A 24,141-nucleotide genomic window follows, 5' to 3' on the forward strand; every position below is an offset into this window, starting at 1 on the left:
AATATAGTACTATTATGACTACAAGTTTACAAAAATATTATCAAGTCATAATATTATACTGCTGTTATTCACTGGAGTAATTTTCCATTGACTTCAAAGTGCAGATCTGTTGGTAGAATGAAAAGGGCAAGATAAAGGGCAGACCTAATTCATTTAGGTGAGATTGAGACTAAAATTTACAGAAGTGAGAAAATTGTCTTTAAGAAGATACTGACCGACTGTGTGGTGATGGTAGAGGTTGCTTTTTTATACAAAATATTTTCAAGAAAGCCTTTTGAAAGTGCTTGTGACACAAGGGATACAAAAGAGGATTGACAAAGGAATTGAACCACTGAAGCCAAAATGCAATTCTGTACCAAACTGATTTAGGACCTGTTGCTGAGGAGTAAAATGAAAGGACAATTGTGAACAGAGAATACAGAGCCCAGCAAACAGCAAAAACCCCTAAGAGAATGGCCAGTGACTTGGCTAATCTCCTGGCTCTAAGCAGTTCAACATGTTCCCTTTGGTGAAGAGCTACAGAATCTTACTGGGAGAAGGAACCCATTTTGGAAGCAATTGTATTGCTATTCATCTTGGTTCTTAAGGAAAACATGAGACTGCTCTTTCTCCTCTGTCTCTCTGAATGAAGAGATGCAGGTACTTCTGTCAATGCAGAAAGAGATCTCCTTGAAGATAGTCTACCTCTGAATGAGTGTCCACAGATGTTGGAAGAGACAGCAGTCAGTCCAGGATGGCTTTGACACCTACTGAGATGATCACGCTTCCACAGGCTCCAATAAATATTCATGCTGAAATAAGAGACTAAGATGACTGGGATCAGGAATTCCAAGAATGATGTGATGGCAAGGATGTACCATTCCGAAAAAAACCCAGGTTCACATTCACTACCTTCATCCTTCCAAGACTCTGAAACTAGAATCATTGGCCCATTCACTAAGAAAGCCAGCACCCAAACGGCCACCATCAGAGTGACAATCTTCAAGATCCCAGTATGTTGAGTTCTATAAGACACCTAGAAGAAACCAAATTATTTTCAATATAATGAATGTACATTAAATGCATAAAGTACCTCATAGGTCCTTAGAAATTTCAGGGATGTGCAAAGGATGGAGACATTAACTAACCTGGGTATCATGATGTGGACCAGGACAGAGGGTTTGACTTCAGTGGAGCCTGGACCAAGAGGCAGACTTTCTTAATGGTTTTCAGGGGAGAAGACTGTGACTTTCAAGGTTAAATCCCTGAATACTATAGAAAATGTCAAGGCCAATGTGTAAAATAAGAAAGCAGTTTTTCCTAATTGACACTAATCTGAATGTCAAACAACTGAAGTTGGACGCACCTTACCACAGTATTGCTCAATCTGCAGGCTGAGCATGACCAGATCTTTTTAATGAAATAGAATAGTTGATGTCAGAATGCATCACATATAGTGAGGGTAGGTGTTCTTTAATGATGTTTCATCAAATAAAGCAATATGTCTTTGGGAACAGAGATACATATATATAAATAAAGAGAAATGCAGTTTCTCTGAATCACAGCACCAAATCCATTTCTCACTGTGATCATGGTCAAGAGTTTGAAAGCCATTGCCTTATCTGATTCCAATATACAGAAAGAATCTACTCTGTGGTTTTTGCTGAGACTTCAAGGTGGAATCAAAAAGAGAAAGGACTCTCATCACTCCCAAGAAGATTAACCACAGACAAAAAGACTTTTTTTTTAGTTTTTATTTTATTTTATTGACAGAGTTTCGTGCTTGTCACCCAGGCTGGAGTGCAATGGCGCAATCTCGGCTCACTGCAACCACCACTTCCCAGGTTCAAGCAATTCTCCTTGCCTCAGCCTCTTGAATAGCTGGGATTACAGGTGCCCACCACCACACTCAGCTAATTTTTGTGTTTTTAGTACAGATGGGGTTTCACCATGTTGACCAGGCTGGTCTCAAACTCCTGACCTCAGGTGATCCGCCCACCTCAGCCTCCCAGAGTGCTTGGATTACATGTGTGAGCTACCGCACCTGGCCCAAAAAAGATTTTTGAACCTGCTGCAGATAAACATGACATTGCTATTAAGCACTACCAAGTCATTTCTTGGTGTTTGTTTGTTTGTTTGTTCATTTGTTTGTTTCTGACAGGGTCTCGTTCTATTGTCCAGGGCTGCACTGCAGTGGCACAATCACAGCTCACTGCAGCCTTGACTGCCTAGGCTCAAGTGATCCTCCTGCTTCAGCCTCTCAAGTGGCTGGGACCACAGGTGTACAACACCACACCCAGCTAAATTTTTTTGTTATTTGTAGAGATAATGTCTCACTATGTTGTCCATGCTGGCCTCAAACTCCTAGATTCAAGTAATCCTCCTGTCTTAGCCTCTCAAAGTGCTGTGATTACAAACTTGAGCCCACCCAGCCCACCCACATTACTTCTTTATGCAAGCGTTTCCACCTGACAAATAACAATGTCAAAGCTGTGACGACCAGCCACTTTGAGAGATACGACTGTGGCTAGTGCCACCATCTTTTTTAAGGATGAAGAATATTCTAACTCCCCTTGGTCACAAGGACAGGCTTCTATAAAGGAAAATGAGATTCTATGAGTGAGGACTGCCCTCCCATCATGGGATCCGCAATCCTTATGTCAATCCTGAAATCTTTAATAATGTCTTCTAAATCTAAAGACCCCTAAGACCAATCACTCTTTGAGGGATAAGGAACTCTTTATGAGGGATAAGGAACTCTTTATGAGGGATAAGGAACTCTTTAAGGTGACCTGGAACAGACAACCTCTCTGAACCTCATTTAAATCAGTAAGGTTTCGGCCCAGCATGGTGGCTCACGCCTGTAATCCCAGCACTTTGGGAGGCCGAGGCGGGAGGATCACAAGGTCAGGAGATCGAGACCAGCCTGGCCAACAAGGTGAAACCCCGTCTCCACCAAAAATACAAAAATTAGCCATTTAAATCAGTAAGGTTTCGGCCCAGCATGGTGGCTCACGCCTGTAGTCCCAGCTCTTGGGAGGCTGAGGCACAAGAATCGCTTAAACCAGGGAGGCAGAGGTTGCAGTGAGCTGAGATGGAGCCACTGCACTCCAGCCTGGTGACAGAGTGAGACTGTCTCAAAAAAAAAAAAAATCTGTAAGGTTCCAAGTTTCTTTTCAGCTCTCTTGTTCAATGTTTCTCTGATTTCCTCACTCACAGGCAAAAAAAAATGGATCTACCCATGAAATTGGTACATGCTTCCTTTTTTCTATTTCTTATATCATATTTGATCTGTGAGATTTTAAGTCTTGTTCTGCATGGTTTAAAGGGGTGCAACATTGCCCAGCACTCTTTCTTTGATGGATCCTACAGGCTGAGAAGAACTCTATTGTCTGGAAGTAAAAGAAAGCTAATTAATAATTTAAAAATAGAAACACTAAGTTTTCTTTTTAACTGTAGGGAGATGGATTTGGTTGTTTTGTTTTGGTTTGGTTTTTTTCTCTCTCAAATTGCTGGTCTTTCTGAGGCTAAGCTAAAATGCATATGGTGCTGACCACGAGCTCTCACATGCAATACACTTTTTTTTTTTTGCCTTCTGCTTCCTGTGCCACTAATTAATACATCTCTTGCACTAAATCTAATGATTATGAAGATGGTAACAATACCCAGATGGTCCTAAAGCTGCATTTAGTTTTTTAATTGCTCTGCTCAGCCTTGGTAATGATATAACACAATATGTTGGAAAGTGATCTCTCTTCCATTATGCATAAGGTCAATTGAGATAATGGACAGCCAAGGAGCTGTGAAGAGGATGCTGATCTCTGCATCTCCGGGGAGCGTTTTCGAAAGATAGACAGTTCAAGCATTGCTTGAATCCAGACTTAGGCTGCGTGGAGTGGTGTCCCTGAAACCCCGCAGTGGCCTAGCTCTTGCCCACTACAGAATATGCCCATTATTCAGGACACTGTCTCTTACCCTAGTTTTTCCCCACCCCAATAAAATATCCACATCTTCTGTCAATCAGGTTTTTTTGGCGAGGCCGAGCGGCCTACTAGAACTTGTTGGTGTCAGTAATGAGATGGATTTCAGGACCATTCTAAGTGCCTGTTGTGGGTTAAATTACGTCCCCCAAAAAGGTATGGTGAAGTCCTAAACCCCTCAGTACCTGCGAATGTGACCTTATTTGGAAATATGGTGTTTGCAGATGTAATCCAGTTAAGATGAGGTCATACTGAATTAGGGGTCACCCTATCTAATATGTCCTCATAAGAAGAGAAAGCAGAGACACAGACACAGATCCAGGGAGACAACACCATGTTACAACAGACGTAAAGACTGGAGGGATGCATCTACAAGCCAAGGAATGCCAGGGGTTGCTGGCAACACCAGAAGCTAAAAGACAGGCACAGAACGAGGTGTCCTGGAGCCTTCCGAGAAAGGATGGCCCTGTCAGCACCTCGATTTCAAATGTCTAGTCTCCAGAACCGTGACAGAATAAATTCCTGTTGTTTTCAGCAACGCAGTTTGTGGTCTTGTTTTGGTAGCCCCAGCAAACAAACACAATGCCCCAGTGTGTCCTCCCAGCCATGAGATTTCCTGTGGTCTTGATTTTACTGTCAAGTTTCTTTCTTCATCTGCAGGTAAAGAAATACCCTTCTTTTACTATCTTAATTCTGTATACTTTTTTGTACTTTTTATTTTTTTTTTTTTTTGAGATGGAGTCTCGCTTTGTCGCCCAGGCTGGAGTGCAGTGCTGCGATCTTGGCTCACTGCAGCCTCCGCTTTCTGGGTTCAAGTGATTCTCCTGCCTCAGTCTCCCGAGTAGCTGAGATTACAGGCGCCCACCACCAAGCCCGGCTGATTTTTGTATTTTTAGTAGAGACTGTGTTTTGCCATGTTGGCCAGGCTGGTCTCGAACTCCTAACCTCAAGTGATCTGCCAGCCTCGGCCTTCCAAAGCCCTGGGATTACAGGCGTGAGCTACCGCACCAAACCCTTTTTGTACATTTTAATTCCCATTCCCTCCAGCCACCATGAAGCCCTGCTGTTCTCATTCCCCACCCAACTCTGACTTCAGCCACATGGAATCTGCCCCTCCAGAAAACCTCTCTGAGGACTGTAATCATGTGCTCCACCTGCACTGGGCTTTTCTTTTCCAAATTATTGGCAGATTTCCATTTCCCAGGCCGCCCATCCCTTTCCCCTATCACACTGTCTCCTGTACTTTCAGCTACAGTAAGAGTTCAGCTTCCCCACTGCTACTTCCTATGGGATCCCAGTGGTCTTTGAAGGCTTCCTTCTGTTTTCACATGGCTGCATTGAACTATTCGCCAGCAGAGGTACAAGGTCTGCCTGAGCACCCCTGCCAGCATCCACACATTCATTTGTGGAAACGCTATGTATTCTACTCTGTGCTGTGCACCGGGGACCCAGGATCTAGCCAACCCATCCCTCACCAAGTTTACAGCCTGAATTGCCAGGGGAATTACTCAAGGCAAGACTAGGATTTAAAAACAAAAAACAGGCCAGGCATGGTGACTCATGCCTGTAATCTTAGCACTTTGGGAGGCTGAGGGGGGCGGATCACTTGAGGTCAGGAGTTCGAAATCACCCTGGCCAACATGGCAAAACCCCGTCTCTACTAAAAATACAAAAATTAGCCAAGCGTGCTGGCACGCGCCTGTAATCACAGCTACTCAGGAGGCTGAGGCACAAGAATGGCTTGAACCCGGGAGGGGAAGTTTGCAGTGAGCCAAGATCGTACCACTGCACTCCAGCCTGGGCGACAGAACCAGACTCTGTCTCAAAGAAATAAAAATTTAAAAAAATAAAAACAAAAACAAAAAGAAAGTCTACATTCCCTCTGGGCATCATCCCTCATCTCTCTGTAACCTCTAAGCACGTTTACCAACTGGGTAAGCTGTCCCTTTTCTGCGCACAAACCTGAGAGTAAATTCAAAAGCTGGGACATCCAGAGAAGGAAGCCCTAGGAACATCCAGTGGAGATTAAAAAGAAATGTTAACCCAGAAAGAAAGGAAGTTTTGAAAGTACAAATTGGAAAGATTCTGAATTAGAGCATTATTTTTCAAACACTTGACTGTGATCTAAAGTAAAATTATAGTGTATATCACAACCAAGCACAGGGACGAAGTATTCATAAAACAGTATTTACTTTTATTATGTACAAGATAATCTGAAGTTTTCTAATTTTTTTATTTTGTTCTATTCCATTTCTTTTTTTTTTTTTTTTTTTTTTTTTTTGAGTTGGAGTCTTGCTGCAACACCCAGGCTGGAGTGCAATGGTGCAATCTCAGCTCACTGCAACCTCTGCCTCCCGGGTTCAAGAAATTCTCCTTCCTCAGCCTCCCAAGTAGCTGGGATTACAGACAAGTGCCACCACGCCTGGCTAAATTTTTGTATTTTTAGTAGAGGCGGGGTTTCACCATATTGGCCAGGCTGGTCTCCAACTCCTGACCTCAAGAGATCCACCTGCCTTGGCCTCCCAAAGTGCTGGGATTACAAGCATGAGCCACCATGCTCAGCTGTTCTATTCTGTTTAATTCCATATTTTTTTCACTGAAAAAAGAAAGGTCACAACCCACTAAATTGATTTCATAAATCAATAATGGGTCAAGGCCAGCAGTTTGAAAAGTATGAGACTATAGGCATTTGAATTGTTAATCCAAGCTCATCTGCACTCTCCGCATACAATACAAACTGCAGTGGTCCCTGGCGCCAATGAAGTATGCGATGCTAAGGAGGAGACATAGCTGGCTGTCCTCCCACATCCATTCTCCCCTCCTTCCTGACTATGTGGTGGCTCAACTAGAGTTTCCCAGCTTCCTTTGTGGCGAGATGGGACCATGTGACTAAGTTTCACCAATAAAATGTAAGTGGAAATGACTGTGTGACTCTGCACTACTTAGTTAAAAAAAAAAAAAAAAAATTCCTTGCCCTGGACTTCTTCCCTTTCCCAGAATCTAGTATGACAACAACCTGACTTTGGCCATGCAGAGGAGAATGGCCTAAAGCAGAGGCCAGAAAACTACTGTCCGTGAAACAAATATGGGCTAGGTGCAGTGGCTCATACCTGTAATCCCAGCACTTTGGGAGGCAGAGGCAGGTGGATCACGTGAGATCAGGAGTACAAAACCAGCCTGGCCAACACGGTGAAAGCCCATCTCTACTAAAAATACAAAAATTAGCCAGGCTTGGTGGCGTGCACCTGTAATCCCAGCTACTCGGGAGGCTGAGGCAGAAGGATCACTTGAACCTGGGAGGCAGAGGTTGCAGTGAGCCAAGATCATGCCATTGCACTCCAGCCTGGGTGACACAGCGAGACCCTGTCTCCAAAAAAAAAAAAAAGAGAAACAAATGTGGCCCACCACTTGTTTGGGCAAATAAAGTTTTATTGGAACAGAGCCAAGTACATTTTTGTATATATCATCTATGGCTGTTTGGGGGCTACAATGGCACATTTGAGCAGTTGCAACAGAAACCGTAGGTTCTACAAAGCCAAATTATTTGCTATCTGGCTCTTGATAATGAAAGTTTGCCAGTCCCTGCCCTAAAGGGTGCAGAGCCACCCTGCCAGCAGGGTTCCTGGGTGAGTTCCCGGAGCAGAGAATCCACTCTTTCATGGACTGTTATGTGAGAGAAAAATAAACTTTTATCTTGCTTAAGCCTCCACATTTTGGAGACTCTTTGTCACAGCAGTTTATCTATGCCTGATCTAATAAACCTTCTAATCCTGTCAACCTCCAGCTGCACAATCATCCCAGGCTAGAGCTGTCACTGTCCTCTCAACACCCCAGGACAGCACTTAGTCCATTGTACTGAACTGACTTGTTCCTGAATCTGCCTCCACATAGATGACTACGCTCGTCAAAAATAGAGACTCACACAAAAAAAGAAACAACAGATACCGGGGCCTACCTGAGGGTGGTGGGTGGGAGGAGGGAGAGGATCAAAAAAACTACTGATCAGATACTGTGCTCATTCCCTGGGTGACAAAATAATCCCTACACCAAAACCCCCCCGACACACAGCTTACTCATGTAACAAACCTGCACACGTACCCCCTGAAGCCAAAACAAAAGTTGGAAAGAAAAATAAAATGGAGACTCTGCATATTCACTTCTGTATCCCAGCACTTAGCAAAATGCCTATCACACAGTAGTCCCCCAAACAGTTGGGTCCCTGAGAGGGGAGTGAAGGAAGTTTCCCATCTAGGCCTCAAAGGTTTCAGATCACTGCCCCACATTTCTATGGCCCCCTTGTCCTTACTTCAACCTTATTTTCTCTTTTGATCCATTGCTGAGAAATTTAGCTGACTTAAAAATTTCCACTAACTCATAGATGAGGCTATTCCAAATCTTCAGTAAGTTCCACCTTTCTTGGCCCGGGTTCTAAAATGGCACGAGGACTTGATCTTTCTGGCTGGTCCCACTGTGTAAACTGTAGCTTCCCTATATACTGTCTTTTCCTTTGGCCATTCAGAATTGATTTTCTCATCACATTTCAAAGTATGGGATTCTTTCCACTGCCCTCCAAGTTCCATTCCAAGGAATATATTTAGGTCGCAATATGTCTGTGGAGTAGAACCCATAAACCTGTCATGAAGGTCATGTCTATCCAATCTACTATAGACTCCGTATACCAGTTGGGACAACTTGCCTTGGGTTTTCTTTGATTCCTTCCCATTTCAATGGCACATAGGTGAGTGAATTACCCAAGTCACACAAACTAACAACCAGCAAGGACTTTATGCCAGACAACAAAAGGATAGGGCTCCTCTAAGGCCTGTCGATTAAATTAACAATTAGGTTTAAAAGAATTTTTGCTTGGGGACCCATCATGTACATTTACATAATCTTCTAAGGGGGATAAATTAATGTTTTGACTTACAGCGTTTGAGACTGACAGGTATCAATCATAGCTGATGAGGACAATGTTATACACAGATGCTGTACATAAAAGATAGTCAGTAGTGAGCCAAAACACACAGATTTCCTTTCCAAAATCCCATTCGAACAGCGTGTAAGGGATGTACAAAGGAATGGAGATCACACCTGCACAGGAAAAACATAAGTGTAAAAACAGCACACATCAATGAACACAAATGGGCATGTTTTAATGGCTACACAACACGATGACATATCTGAATTCACTACAAATGATTTGTCTCTGATTTAGAAATTCACAGTATTTCATCAAGCAGCTCAGGACTGATTTTCTACACACTCCTTATATGCCATTTTTAGAAGAAGGGTCATGAACATTGCACAATGGGCCCTCCTTATCCGTGAATTCTACCTCTGTGGATTCAACCAACCACAGATAGAAAATATTTGGAAAAAACGGCATCTGTACTGGACATGTATAGACTTTGACTAATGGTAATGACTTCTGGTCATTATTCTCTAAACACTACAGTATAACAACTATTTACATAGCGCTCATATTGTCTTTGGTATTATACATAATCTACTGATGATTTAAAGTATATGGGAGGGGCCGGGCGTGGTAACTCACGCCTGTAATCGCAGCACTTTGAGAGACCACGGTGGGCGGATCACTTGAGGACAGGAGTTCGAAACTGGCCTGGGCAACATGGTGAAACCCCATCTTTATTATTAAAAATAATAATAAATAATAAAGTATATGGGAGGATGTACATAGATTATATGGAAATACTACAGCATTTTATATCAGGGACTTCAGCTTTCTTGGATTCTGCTATCTAAGGGGATTCCTGGAACAAACCTCCCACAGACACCAAGGGGTGACTGTATTTTCAATGGCTCCTTTCTACTTTCCAAATTAAGTACAAGTCTTGTATTTCTAGCCACGGGCAGCATAGGTCATCTTTACTTTTTTCATGTTCTAACCCCAACAGGATGGACCACCCTTCCCCCAAACACATGGCACATTTTCACATCTCTTTTTTCTCTGCCAACATCATTCTTTCTTCCTAAAATGTCCACCTGTCTTCTACTAAAAAGTCAATTCAGGCCAGGCACGGTGGTCCACACCTGTAATCCCAGCCCTTTGGGAGGCCGAGGCAGGTGGATCACCTGAGGTCAGGAGTTCAAGACCAGCCTGCCCAACATGGTGAAACCTCATCTCTACTAAAAATACAAAAATTAGCTGGGTGTGGTGGTGCACACCTGTAATCCCAGCTATTCAGGAGGCTGAGGCAGGAGAATTGCTTGAACCCAGGAGGTGGAGGTTGCAGTGAACTGAGATTTTGCCACGGCACTCCATCCTGGGTGACAGAGCAAAACTCTATCTCAAATAAATAAAAAGTCAATTCACTTCTTTCTCATTTTTCACTGAGGCCAAAAAGTGACCTCCTCCATGTCCTCTTTCTTGGAGCTTCCTCAGTGGAAGTGGCCCCTCTGTCCTCTGCACTTTCCTGGTTCTTTGCTCATCTTTCCCTCTCTCATCCATTAATTACATTCTACTTTTATATCATAGTCATCTTTTTAGTCTGTCTCTCCTGAGGATTAGGGTCATATCGCAAATCAATGTTTGTATTTCCTGCAGCCTCTAGAGTTGGCCAATGACTTATACATTTCACTTAAATTAATAACAGCTAATATGTCTTATACAACTACCATATGGCAGACCCTGTGCTGTGTGCATTGCAAATGTCACCTCATTTCATCTTCATAGAAACTTTGTGAGGAAGGGACCATGCTGAGTTAACAGTTAAAGAACCTAAAGCTCAGAAAAGAGACAATTAGACCAAGGTCCACTCAACTAGCAAGTGGAGAAGATTGCATGTGAAACCAGGGATTGTGATTTCAGAACCTCTGACTTTACCTACAACTCTTCACTGCATGAACAAATAGATAAGCTCTACCACAGTGATTCAGCCTAGCATAGAAACTGCTTAACTGAAAAGTGACGAAACAAGGTTCCTTTCCCTTTAGCTTTTAGGGGTTTTTAATTGCATTAGCATTTCAAACAGGTATGATTAGTTGCTAAGAATATGATCTATTAAGTGGAAGCCGAGATGAAATCTTACTTTGTTGAGTTACTTCAAATGTATCAGGTACTTCCAGGAATTCCCATTTTTTCATCAGAATCGAATTAGTCTATTATTAAGAATAGCAAAGATAAAGGAAAAGGAAAGGAAGAAGGAAAGCCTGCATTCTCCAAAAGCAAGACCACATGAGGCTGTAATGGCATGGTTTCAGAACCAGTGGAAGGTAGTGCTAAACCCTAGTATTCTGTCCCGAGGCTTACATGCAAAGATGAAAGACAAGACACCACAGAGATGAAGAGTTGCGTGGTCAGTTCTTATACGTAGTTTAAACAACCTGTTTGTTTCATGTTTCAATTATATTTTTAATGATAAGTAAACTTCCTTAGGGTGCCTTTCATCTCCAGGGTATGTGTGTGTATGTCTATGGTATAAAATAGGTCACTGGCTGAGAGTGGTGGCTCATGCCTGTAATCCCAGCACCTTGGGAGGCTGAGGCAGGTAGCTCACTTGAGCTCAGGAGTTGGAGACCAGCCTGGGCAACATGGCAAAACCTTATTTCTACAAAAAAAAAAAAAAAAAAAAAAATACAAAAATTAGCTGAACATGGTGGCACATGCCTGTAGTTCCAGCTAACCAAGAGGTTGAGGCAGGAGGATCACTTGAGCCAGGGAGGTCAAGACTGGAGTGAGCCATGATCACGCCACTGCACTCCAGCCTGGGCAACAGAGTGAGACCCTGCCTCAAAAATAAGTAAATAAATAAATAAATAAACAAACAAAATAATATAGGTCACCAGGTCCACTTGAGGTAAATCAAAGTATCCCCAAAAGAGAGACATTTATTATATTTCAGCCCACGGTTGTGGCTTCCAATGTTCCCACATGAGTATTTTCAACACTGGAACTCATTTCTTCCACAGAATGGAAAGAAGTCAGATACTAGTAATGCATTCTAGACACCACTGACTGAGAGGTTCAGGGCAGGCGGTGGGAGGTAAATGCTCTTTGTCACACACTTTCTGATTTACGCCAAAGAGGAAGGATGTATTCAAAAGCCTAGATGCTGCTGGAAACAGTGGTTCGCTGAAGACAGGCTCTAGGATATTCCTTTGGTTTTCATAACACTACTGTGCTGTCACCCTGCATTCTAGGTAACGCTTCCGTACTTGTGTCATGCTCAGTTCCTCTGTCTTGTTGAGCAACGGAGATGTCTGTGGCTCATTCTGAACGAGTTGCAAAAAAACCGAATCTGAACTATTTCTCTAATACACCTACTCTGAAGTGTTTCCACACCTTCGATTCTAGAATTGTGTTTTTGGGTCAAATGGAGCTGATAAGTAAAACTAAGAGCCAGTTTCTTGAAAAGATTAAGACAAAAGTAAAAGAAAACAAACTATATGCCCCCACCTCCCCAGTCCCACTCCTACTTCTCACCCCTCAATCACTCCACCCCAGCGCTTCTGGCCTCCAATGCACCACCCACACTTTTGCCTCAGATCCTGCGCACCTGCTGTTCCTTGGCGTGAAATGCTCTTCCCCCAAGGGCGCCTTCTGTTTGCTCAAATGTCTTTCGTTTTTGTTTTGTTTGTTTGTTTTTTGACGCAGTCTGGCTCTGTCACCCAAGCCAGAGTGCAGTAGCATGATCTCAACTCACTGCAACCTCCACCTCCTGGGTTCAAGTGATTCTCTTGCCTCAGCCTCCTGAGTAACTGGGATTACAGGCACATGCCACCACGCCCGGCTAACTTTTGTATTTTTAGTAGAGATTGGAGTTTCACCATATTGGCCAGGCTGGTCTCGAACTCCTGGCCTCAAGTGATCCACCCACCTCGGCCTCTCAAAGTGCTGGGATTACAGATGTAAGCCACCTCGCCCAGGCTTCAAATGTGTCTTTCTCAGTAAATTCTAGCTCCAAGGTTTAAAATTGCAGCCCCACTCCCAGCACACTCCCTTTCCCTCCTCTCTGCATTTTTTTCAGTGGCAATTATCACCTTCTAAAATACTATATAATTTGTCTTAGTTATTTTTCTTGTTTATTTTCTGTCTCCATGCCCCTGCTCCCAGTAGAAATAGAAGCATCATGAGAGCAGGGATTTTCACCTGTATTTTTACTGCTCTATCCCCAGCACCTCAGAAAGTGCCTGCTTCAAAAGAAATAATTGTTGGATGAACAAATAGATGAGGATAGAGAAGCCCAGTTTGCTTTAAAATTGCCACCCATCTGGCATCGTCCCTTCTTTCTAAGCCAGCTAAGAAGCTACATCTTCCATGAGAAAATGGCAATCAAAAGATGGGAGGAGCTAAAATCCCCAAGTAAATCCTTTGGGCCGCCAGAGGAATGTGTGGATGACGGTGAGCGCACAGAGGGTGTTATGGCCTGAATGTGTATGTGCCCTCCCCAAATTCACATGTTGGAGCCCTACCCTAACCCCCCATGTGGCTATAGTTGGAACTAAGGCCTTTAAGGACAAAATTAAGAGTAAAAGAGTTCATAAGAGTGGGGCCCTGATCCAATAGTGTCCTTATAAGAAGAGACAACAGAGAGCTCACTCTCTCTCTCTCTCTCTGCAAACTCAGAGAAAGGCCTCTTGTGGACGCAGGTAGATGGCAGCCACCTGCAAGCCAGAAAGACAGCCCTTGTCAGGAACCAAAATTGGCCAGAATCTTCATCTGGGATGTCCCCAGCTCCAGAACTGTGAGAAAATAAATGTCAGTTGTTTAAGCCACCCAGTCTAGGGTATTTTGTTACGGCAGCCTGAGCAGATAAATACAGAAGGCCAGAAAAGAGTCTTGAACTCAGGCATACAGGTATCGAGATAAATTCTGCCATCCTGAACACTTGGTTCAGGCTCTGATAGCAGCAACCACCTTTATCCCCTAAAGATCCTGTCCAGCCGTCTGTCACATGGTCTTGTAGGCCACGAATGCCAACACAACATGGGGATGAGAAGAAAGTACCCATAAATGGAAACACTGGTTACATGGTAACACTTTTATAGATATTGATGTAGATATAGATAGTATGTTTCCCAGAATAGTATACAGATGAGGTGTATTTATATAACGTCCAGTATAGCTAGTACTAGAATTTTTCCTCAATAAATCTTTGTTTTCAACAGTAAATTCAGCCTGAGAAGCTAGCAACTTGGGTGCCACAAATTTAGATTCTCCACAGAGGGCCAGTTCTGAAACCTGGGCGTTCAGCCAGCAAAGCCACAGTTCCAAGCACATGTGAGGGTCTAATCCGCCCTGCCATGGTCACGTGGCTCGGGAGCTCTGGATCTCATGACGCCAAACGTTAAGAATCAATGGCTTACAGCTGCAGAAAACCTCTCACGAGTTCTGCCCTGCATGCTCACCACCTCCACGCCTTCTTCCAGGCTGAGACGAAAGGTTCATTTCCCAGCATGGCAAAGGAGAAAGAACAGCATTGGCAGAAAACTTGAATCCTGTTACAAAAAGCTCCCAGGGACTGTGTCATGGTGAGCCCTACGTTAAATATGCAGACCTCTGGATGAAGCTGGCAGGAGGCACGGGAGATGTGAGGGATGAGGCTGGCAGGCAGATGAAAGGAGACTCTGACCTGCACCTAACTCCTTTAATCAGGAGCAAAAGAAATTATCAGAATTATTTCTTCACCCACCTGCTGATGGAGGAGATCACTAGGACTGCTGAATAACTACATCTGCAGGGCCATTTTCCAAAGACAAACTCAAGCCCTTGAGGATGGGACTGCCATGATGCTGGCCTTGGGCCAGACATGGAGACATTTTTACCTAGAACCATCTTTATTCAAAAGCTTCAGGCCCCAGGCTCTCTCAGCTGTCTCACCCTTCTCACCCTAAAACTGGGGCAGTCAGGGCCTCACTCCCTTTGGGTTAGTAAAAACACATCATCTATTAAGTGCTGACTGTCATAAGTCACAGGATCTTGTGAAGAAGGAAGAAGCAAAGGATACATATATTTATAGTGGAACTTTCTCTATGTTCACATAAATAAACTCGTGTATTTGTACATGTTTATGGGAGCACAGAGAATGATGTGGAAGGATCTACATCAAGCAGCAAATGTTGGTTACCTGAAGGGACAGAATTGAGGAAACAAATGGGGAGATAGTGCATTTTTTCAATACTTCTTTATGGGTTAGCTGCCTTTATGTGTCATTTCTATGCCATGACTCCTAAATCAATCTCCCCAACTAGAATTTTTCTCCAGAACTTTCAGTGCAACATCAAAACCAGAGCTGTCCTGCCCAAATACTTCCTGTTTCTTTGAAGAGCACTGTACTGTTCTTAGTCTCAGAAGCCCAATCTTTAAATCAGCTTTCTCTTTTCCCGCCCAACCCCACCCTTAGCTGCTCTGCCTGTTGGCCTTCCATTCCAATCATCCTAGCTCAGGTCCTAACTGCATGATTTCTGCCTAGATTGCTGCAGGATCATCTCTGAAACCATGCCACCCCACACTCCAGTTTCCCCATTTCCTATGGCTCTTCCGACGCCTCTAAAGTAAAGCTTTGATCTGTTCAACCACTCTCCTGTTTTAAAATCTTTAAATCTCCACAAGGCCTGCTGAATAAACTCCACTCCACACTCACGCTGGTATTTAAAGGCCCTCACTTTATAGATTTCATCTTCATCTCTACGGCTCCCCTGCACCCATCTGCACACCAGCCAGCTCCAAGCTCACCCTTAGGAAGATAAGCACAATGATTTTCTACCAGCATGTGCCTTTGCTCATTCTTGGAGCAAAGAATCCTTTGCCCTGTCTCTGACTATAGAAATTCTATCCACCCTTCAAAGTTCATGGTAAATGCCTTTATTCACTAACTAAACGTGCTTTATCCCGCCTCCAAGTGACCATAGCACTTGTTAGGTCTTCGTGGGCTCTCGTGTTACTCTATACTGCTATAGTCATTTCTGAACATCTCTTGTCCACTCTTCTACATCAAAACCTTACTGAAAGAGACTAACCTAATCTTCTATAGATCCCTTGATTACCTAATAGTGCTTGCATACCTAGCAGTATTATACAGGGTAGATACTATATTAACATTTGTGACCTAGATTGGGGTTGACCCATATCTGCAGAGAAATTAAAAAAAAAAAAAGAGAACTAACATTTGTTGAGTAACCACTTTATTCCAGGGAACGAACTAAGTATTTTAGGTGTTTATTTCACTTTAACATAAATGTAAGCTTTATGTAGTTATAAACAAAAATAATCTGAATATGCCAGATTAAATTATACTAGAAACTCCTGTAAAATAGTATCACCAGCTGACATTTCTGTACATCTACTTATTATGATAAGCATTGTTTAAAAATAATAAGCATCAGGCAGTGAAAAATTATAAAGTGCATGTTTTCAGAGAAAGTTAGTTTGATTTCTATGGTCTCTTAACGATGATATAATGCTATGATATCATATTATATGCAAGGCAGTTTACAGTTGGGTATATTTTACAAAATTCTATGCCATATCATTACATTAATACTATTAATCATATTATTTAATTGATCTGAATATGCTACTTTCTGATTGCACTGGTTACTAGCAGATACATAATTTCTTATTACTCCAACACTGTGATACCAAGAAAACCATATTTATTTAAAGAGGAATACTTATAAGCCTACACATATGAGGAAAATAGCACCAGAAACAAGTAACCCTTACATTAAAATTTTGGAGCTATACTGGACTTATCTTTATTTTATAAAAATAAAATAAACTGTTTTCAGCTGAAAATTCCCCTACCACACTGATTTACATATGTATAACATTCCCTTAGAGTGCCATATAGTCCCCTCCAAAATTTAATACTTAAACTTTTTGTGTTTATTTTTCCCTAGTCGTATACAGTCCCCTGAAATAACAAAAGCTTATTTTAAGGTTTTAGAAATAAATTAAAATTGGAAAAGATTGTCTTAAATAAAGACATATAACTTACCCACAAAGAAGTCAGAGATGGCCAAGAAAAAAATAACTACTTCTATGTCTAAGCTTTTTGTCCACCACAAAAGCTAAAATGACCACAGCATTTCCTAGCATTATAGCAAAAGCTACTAAGGACATAAAAAATGCTAAAGTAATACGAGCGCTCAGTGATAAGTCAATTGTGCTATTAGTATCTGGCATCACATCAAATGATGAAGAAGGTCAAATTAGCAAATTAATCCAGCCAGACAATTCTGACAAGTATGTTTTCTAATCAGATACCTAAAATATGTAGTCTTCCACTCAAAACAACACTGTTTTAATCTAATGCTGATCTCATAGTACTTCCTGATTCTTGATAAAGTAAGCTTGTGGTAACAGTTTCCCTTTAACTGACACTGAAAAAGTATTTCCAAAAAGCAGTGAAATGTTTTACCTTAAATATTTTACTGTGCTTCATCCATCTCCCATTATTAGAATAAAATCATATAATATCTATAAAATATAATCATTAGGCCGGGCGCAGTGGCTCAAGCCTGTAATCCCAGCACTTTGGGAGGCCAAGGCGGGCGGATCACGAGGTCAGGAGATCGAGACCATCCTGGCTAACACGGTGAAACCCCGTCTCTACTAAAAATACAAAAAATTAGCCGGGCGTGTTGGCGGGCGCCTGTAGTCCCAGCTACTCGGGAGGCTGAGGCAGGAGAATGGCGTGAACCCGGGAGCCAGAGCTTGCAGTGAGCCGAGATCGCGCCACTGCACTCCAGCCTGGGCGACACAGCGAGACTCCGTCTCAAAAAAAATAAAATAAAATAATCATTATACAGGAAATAAATTGGACTTACACAAGGTTCATTTTTGTTGTTGTTGTTGTTGTTGTTGTTTGGAGATGGAGTCTTACTCTGTTGCCCAGGCTGGAGGCCACTGGTGTGATCTTGGCTCATTGCAACCTCTGTCTCCCAGGTTCAGGCGATTCTCCTGCCTCAGCCTTCCAAGTAGCTGGGATAACAGGCACTCATCACCATGCCCAGCTAATTTTTGTTATTTCTTGTAGAGATGGGGTTTCACCATGTTGACCAGGCTGGTCTTAAACTCACGACCTAAAGTGATCTGCCCACCTCGGCTTCCCAAAATGCTGGGATTATAGGCATGAGCCACCACACCAGGCCATTTTTAAAACTCATGTAGATTTAGTTAAATATTCTCATCTGGCCATGATGGAGTAACAGGGGCTGAATTTCACGGTCCCAACTGAAACAGCGAAAAAACTAGACAATGGTTTTCAAGGCACTTGTCATTAACAAGGAAGGACAGTGATCCCTGAGAGAAGGGATGAGGCCTGCAGTTGCCCCACCTTACTATCTTAAGAGTTCCCAGGGCATGGGCAGAGAGGAGAAATCCAGGCAGAGCCCAGGAGACTCCCTGGGATGAGGAAATGGAGTTGAGAGTACAGGAGTACCAGAGAAGATTCTGAACTGCAGAGCCACACTGAGCAGAACTCCAGAGATCTGCAGAGGACCCCCTTCAAGTATTCACCAGAGTACTGATTAGCACTTGTGGAGGAACTGTTTTTAGGCAAGAAAAAGAACCACTCAAAAATATTAGAGGCAATAGTACCCAATGCTTACAGAGGGCTGGTTATAGTGCCTGCTCCCATTAGCCAAACGGAAAAAGCTCCTAATTCATGGGACGTTGGGCAGTATACTCAGAAGGGTCTTGCCTCAGTAGTCAGGAATAATTAACCCTATACTAAATATTTCTTGGGTTCTTCCTAGCAAAACCTGAAAGGATCAAACTGTTTCCAAGTAGCTTAATTGCAACCCTGAACACAGCTCAATAATATTTATATAACATAAAAATATACAGTACCCAACAATGTAAAACTTACAGTGTCTTAAATCCAATTAAAAATTATCTGACATGCCAAGAAGCAGGCAAATGTGATTCACAATAAGGGAAAAAACATCAATCAATTGAAGTCAACTCAGAAATCACACAGATATTAGAATTAACAGACAAGAACATTAAAATAGTCAGATGGAATATGGAAAAAGGAAAATGGAATATAGCTGAATTCCATATTTTCAAAAAGATATGTAAAGATATAGAAGATTTTTTAATCAAACATCTAGAAATAAAAACTAGAATGTCTGGACTAAATATACATTGGAAAGGATTAATGGCAGAGATTGCAGAAGATAAGATTAGTGAACTTAAACATGTAATGATATAATCCACTTACAATGAAACACAGAGATAAAAGAGATTATTTTTTAATTAACAGTGTGTCACTAAGCTAGAAGACAACTTCAAGTGACTTAATATATGTCTAATAGGAGTCCCAGAAGGAAAGGAGAAAGGAAGGGGCAGAAAAAAATTTGAAGAATCAATGGTTAAAACCTTTCAAAATGTGATGAGAACTATAAACCAAGAAGCTCAATGAACCCCAAACACAAGAAACAGAAAGAAAACTACACAAGACATATCAAATAAAATTGCTCAAAACCAGTGTGAAAAAGAAAAGCTTAAGAACAGCAGGGGTTGAGAGGGGACACATAACATACAAAATAAGAAAGGTATGGGTGTCATCATGTTTCTCATCAGAAGCAACAGAAGCAGAAAAACAGTGGCTGCAATATCTCTCAAGTGTTGAAAGGAAAAAAAACTCAACCTAGAATTCTATATTTAGTAAAAAAAAAAAAAAAGTTACAAAAACAAAGACAAAATAAAGGGTTTTTAGTTATATGAGAGCTGAAATAATTCACCACCAGCAAACTTGCTCTACAAGAAATAGTAAAGGAAGTTCTTCAAGCAGAAGGAAAATAATGCCAAATGCAAAAATGACCCTACACAAAGGAAGGAAGAGTAACAGAAACGGAGATTTTCTTGCTGGCCCTCCTAATAGAACACAAGTTGCTAGAGGGCAGAGACTGCACTTTGTTTCATTTTGTTTTTGTTACTTTTTTGTTTAAGTATATGTATAAATCATAATTGATAATTGATTAATTTTTACAAGCTGAACATAACCATGTAACCACCACCCACACCCTTTTCCAGTTACTCAGCCCCCATGGGTAAGCATTATCTGGACATTTAAAAACATAAGTTGATTCTGCACATTTTTATTTTATAAATGCAATTGTACATTCAAAAATTATACAAAATACTTCTTCATATATATTCATTCTATGTGATCCACATTTGGTTGATTAAATTATTTAAAAATCTTTACATTCTGCTCTATCATAATTTATTAATGCCATTTGCTTATAAATTGATTAAAATGAAGATAAAAAGCAATTAATTGTTGTATTAGTCCATTTTCACACAGCTATGAAGACATACCCAAGACTGGATAATTTATAAAGAAAAGAGGTTTAATTGACTCCCAGTTTCACATGGCAGGGGAGGCCTCAGGAAACCACAGTCATAGTGGAAGGGGAAGCAGGCATGTCTTACATGGCAGCAGGCAAGAGAGAGCATGTGAGCACACAGCATGGGGGAACTGCCCCCATAATCCAATTACTTCCCTCCCTCGACACATGAGGACTACAATTCAAGATGAGATTTGGGTGGGGACATAGCCAGACCATATTAATTACATTTTCCCTTTCTTAATAATTTCACTGGGGGGAAAAAAACTATTATTTCTCATGTGCCAATCATAACCTGAGCCAGAAGCTCCTTTACTGGATAATTCCAGCTAATATGTATTCATTAGATATCCACTTCAAAAGCAAGACCAGAACCAGATTTTTTTAAAGGCAAATACCTGAGTTCAGAACCTACATCTTTTTCAGTTTAAAATTCACTGCCAGAAAGATGCAGTTTCCCACAGGAGAAAGACTCTGAGGAAGCAAGGGGCAAACTGAGATTCTCCCAACCCATCCCATTCCCCTACCTCAGACTTGAGAGAAACATAGAATTCTGGAAAACTTCTACCTTTTTTGTTTGTTTGTTTTTGAGACACAGTCTTGTTCTGTCACCCAGGCTGGGGTGCAGTGGCACAATCTTGGCTCACTGCAACCTCCGCCTCCCGGGTTCAAGCAATTCTCCTGCCTCAGCCTCCTGAGTAGCTGGGATTACAGGTGTGTGTCACCACGCCTGGCTAATTTTTGTATTTTTTGGTAGAGACAGGGTTTCACCGTGTTGGTCAGGCTGGTCTCGAACTCCTGGCCTCAATTGATCTGCCCACCTCAGCCTCCCAAAGTGTTGTGCTGGGATTACAGGTGTGAGCCACCATGTCTAGCCAATTTCTACCTTTTTAGCTGATCTAAACTGAAGATTAGTTAGATCGTAGTAAAGTCAACTGATGGCACTCAGTTCACTGCTCACATAGGCAATGACATGCAAAATAACATTGTATTCAATGGACTTATATTTATCACTTTCAAAGTCGTGGGTTAATAGGAAATTGAAATGGATAACTAAAGTACCTCTTTAAGAAGATGGGCGTAACAAAGAATCAAATGACTAGTCTACAAGCCTGCAGCTTTGTGTTTTGCAACTGTAGGTAAGGGGAACTAAAAGTGAAATTCCATTAGGTAAATGATTATATCTGTTGGTGGAATTAGGGAGAAAGAGATAAAGAAAGAAACAAGTATTTGCATACAATCTTCCCTACTTCACTTCTATTTTCCTTTTCGACAATGCATCTGGTAATCCTTGCAACTAGGGCTACCATTAAGAATCCCAAAATCCACGTCGGGCATGGCGGCTCACGCCTGTAATCCCAGCACTTTGTGAGGCCAAGGCAGGCAGATTGCAAGGTCAGGAGATTGAGACCATCCTGGCTAACACGGTGAAACCCTGTCTCTACTAAAAATACAAAATTAGCCAGGCGTGGTGACATGCACCTGTAATCCCAGCTACTTGGGAGGCTGTGGCAGGAGAATCACTTGAACCCGGGAGGCAGAGGTTGTAGTGAGCTGAAATCGCACTACTGCACTCCAGCCTGGGTGACAGAGTGAGACTCCATCTTACAAAAAAAAAAAAAAAAAAAAGAATCCCAAAATCATATAATATTCCAAAACAAGGTAATATATATATTAATTTGAACCTAAATGCAAAAATTCCAAAGAGATTGATGGCATGGATTATCTGTTCCCTGTACTTTGCCAAGGTGGGGCTGACTGTGCAAATGTTTTGTTGCTTCATGGAAGGATAGTACCCTTTCTTCATATTTATCCGGTGTGATCCCCTACTATTGGGAATGACCCCAAAGGGAAACCCTGGAATATCTCATCTTGCTACCAAAAATATGGGCTAGTCCAGTGACAACCAGTGGGACCTACTTTAGAGGGAAAGGTTTGGATTTAAATTAATGATAAAAGGAAGAAAGGTGAAATTGTTGCTGAGGGAAGGGTAGTTACGAAAGGGAAAATCTAATATAATTTTGGTGCCTTGAGAGAATCTTAGAGCAAAAGAATAATATTCTCTTTTAACTTTCACTCAGTGCCCCTTGCAGTAAAGGATTCAGTTTTCCAAAACCTCTTTCTGAAGAATCAAGAAGTAAGCAGTACAGAAGCCAACTCAATGAATGTAACATACACTTCTGAGAGTGGTCTTCATCCTCAAAATGGATGAGCAGATATCAACTCTGACTATAACTATCTGGAACAATACAAATATGACTATGTCCTTTGGTTTCCATTTCATAAGATAGAGCTATGGTTGAAAACCTGAATTGGGAAGCAAACTATGGAATACATATCCAGTTGACTCTGGAAAACACTGATTACCATTAGTCTAAATGAACATTGTGCAATCATTGATTGTGATAATGAAAGTTTAAAGAAGGTACTGGGATATGATGGAAGACGTTCATCTTTGGCATGTCCCATCTGTCAAAACATTATGTACAAAAATAGCTCTTGTTCCTGTTATTGGGGGTGGAAAGCCATAAAGAGATGGAGGAACAATTGAGATACTTGGATCGCTGAGAAAGGAAAATGATTAAATCTAATTTGCAGGCTCAAGTACTGAGAATGAAAAATCAGGAATTCTATGTGGATGGGTATGGGAAGCATTATGGTATACCCAAATCAAAGTCCATTTAGAGGCCAGGCACAGTGGCTCACGCCTGTTATCCCAGCACTTTGGGAGGCCGAGGCGGGTGGATCACTTGAGGTCAGGGTTCAAGGCCAGCCTGGCCAACACAGTGAAAGCCAATCTCTACTGAAAATACAAAAATTTGCCAGGCCTGGTGGCACGTGGCTGTAATCTCAACTACTCAGGAGGCTGAGGCATGAGAATCACTTGAACCCAGGAGGCGGAGGTTGCAGTGAGCCAAGATCATGCCACTGCACTCCAGCTTGGGTGACAGAGTGAGACTCTGTCTCAAAAACAAAAAATCCATTTAGCAATGAGTACTACTCACATGGCTTTAGTTTGAGGGAGTCAACATTGTAGAGTCCAAGTTTATTTCCTAATTATAAGAAAGAAGTCAGTACTCAACATCAATAGTGGGTCTGGTGGATCAAACTGCACTGGCCTGCTTCATATAAGGGAGACTTCTGAGAATTCAGAGCTAGGCTGAGAGGAATTGATGAAGAGGAATTTCCTTTCAATGAGGAAAGATATTTTGAAGAGGAAAAAAAGGACGTATTGTATAAACAGAGAAACTGCAAGACTTCCTCCTCTAGGAGGAAAGAAAAGGATGGCAACTGAAATGACGACACAGCACTGATGGAACGGGTCTTGCATTAGAGTGCACAGTAAGACCATATGCCCAGACCAAGTGATGGGAATGGGCTTGCATATCACACAGCTGGGTTACAAGATATCTTCATTCAAATGGAGTCTGAGCTATCCCAGACCCGGGGGCCTGGGATTCCCACAGCAGAAGCACAGGATACACACTTAGGGGAGGCTGATGTGTTTCCCAGTCTATTGACATTTGTAATTGGAGAATACAACGTACTGAGGTGCTCAACTTTAGTGCCACAAGTGAATACTAACTATTAGTTTTCTGTAGTGTAACTTGTGGGTATTGGACACATTTTAAATAGGACTAGACAACTTCCAATAGGGAATAAATAGGCCCTGTTGGGGGACATGGCTCCTGCTGGGAAAATGCTATCCATCAAACCATATGGCCAGAAAAATGGAGTTTATAAGAGGTTTGGAATGCTAAAATAACAGAGGCATGGCCTCTAAGCTCCACTCCCATGAGAAAAGGCAGATTTGTTGGGAGAGACAAAATAATACGTCATTATGTCTGCTTTATATTAT

General features: G+C 41.9%; 2 protein-coding genes across 2 annotated transcripts in view; both read right to left on the reverse strand.

The window, feature by feature from the left end:
• The window catches only part of IMPACT (impact RWD domain protein), a 70,213-nt gene that overhangs the window by 9,095 nt on the left and 36,977 nt on the right, over positions 1-24,141 (reverse strand). The gene's annotated exons all lie outside the window — the stretch shown is intronic.
• On the reverse strand, positions 132-17,109 carry HRH4 (histamine receptor H4). The gene is given in 4 exon segments (XM_055292600.2): positions 132-1,015; positions 8,887-9,050; positions 16,922-16,947; positions 16,949-17,109. Coding segments are annotated over 4 exon segments (1,167 nt in total). The 3' UTR covers positions 132-199.

This window comes from Symphalangus syndactylus, chromosome 1 (assembly GCF_028878055.3).
Source record: "Symphalangus syndactylus isolate Jambi chromosome 1, NHGRI_mSymSyn1-v2.1_pri, whole genome shotgun sequence".
Lineage (NCBI taxonomy): Eukaryota > Metazoa > Chordata > Mammalia > Primates > Hylobatidae > Symphalangus > Symphalangus syndactylus.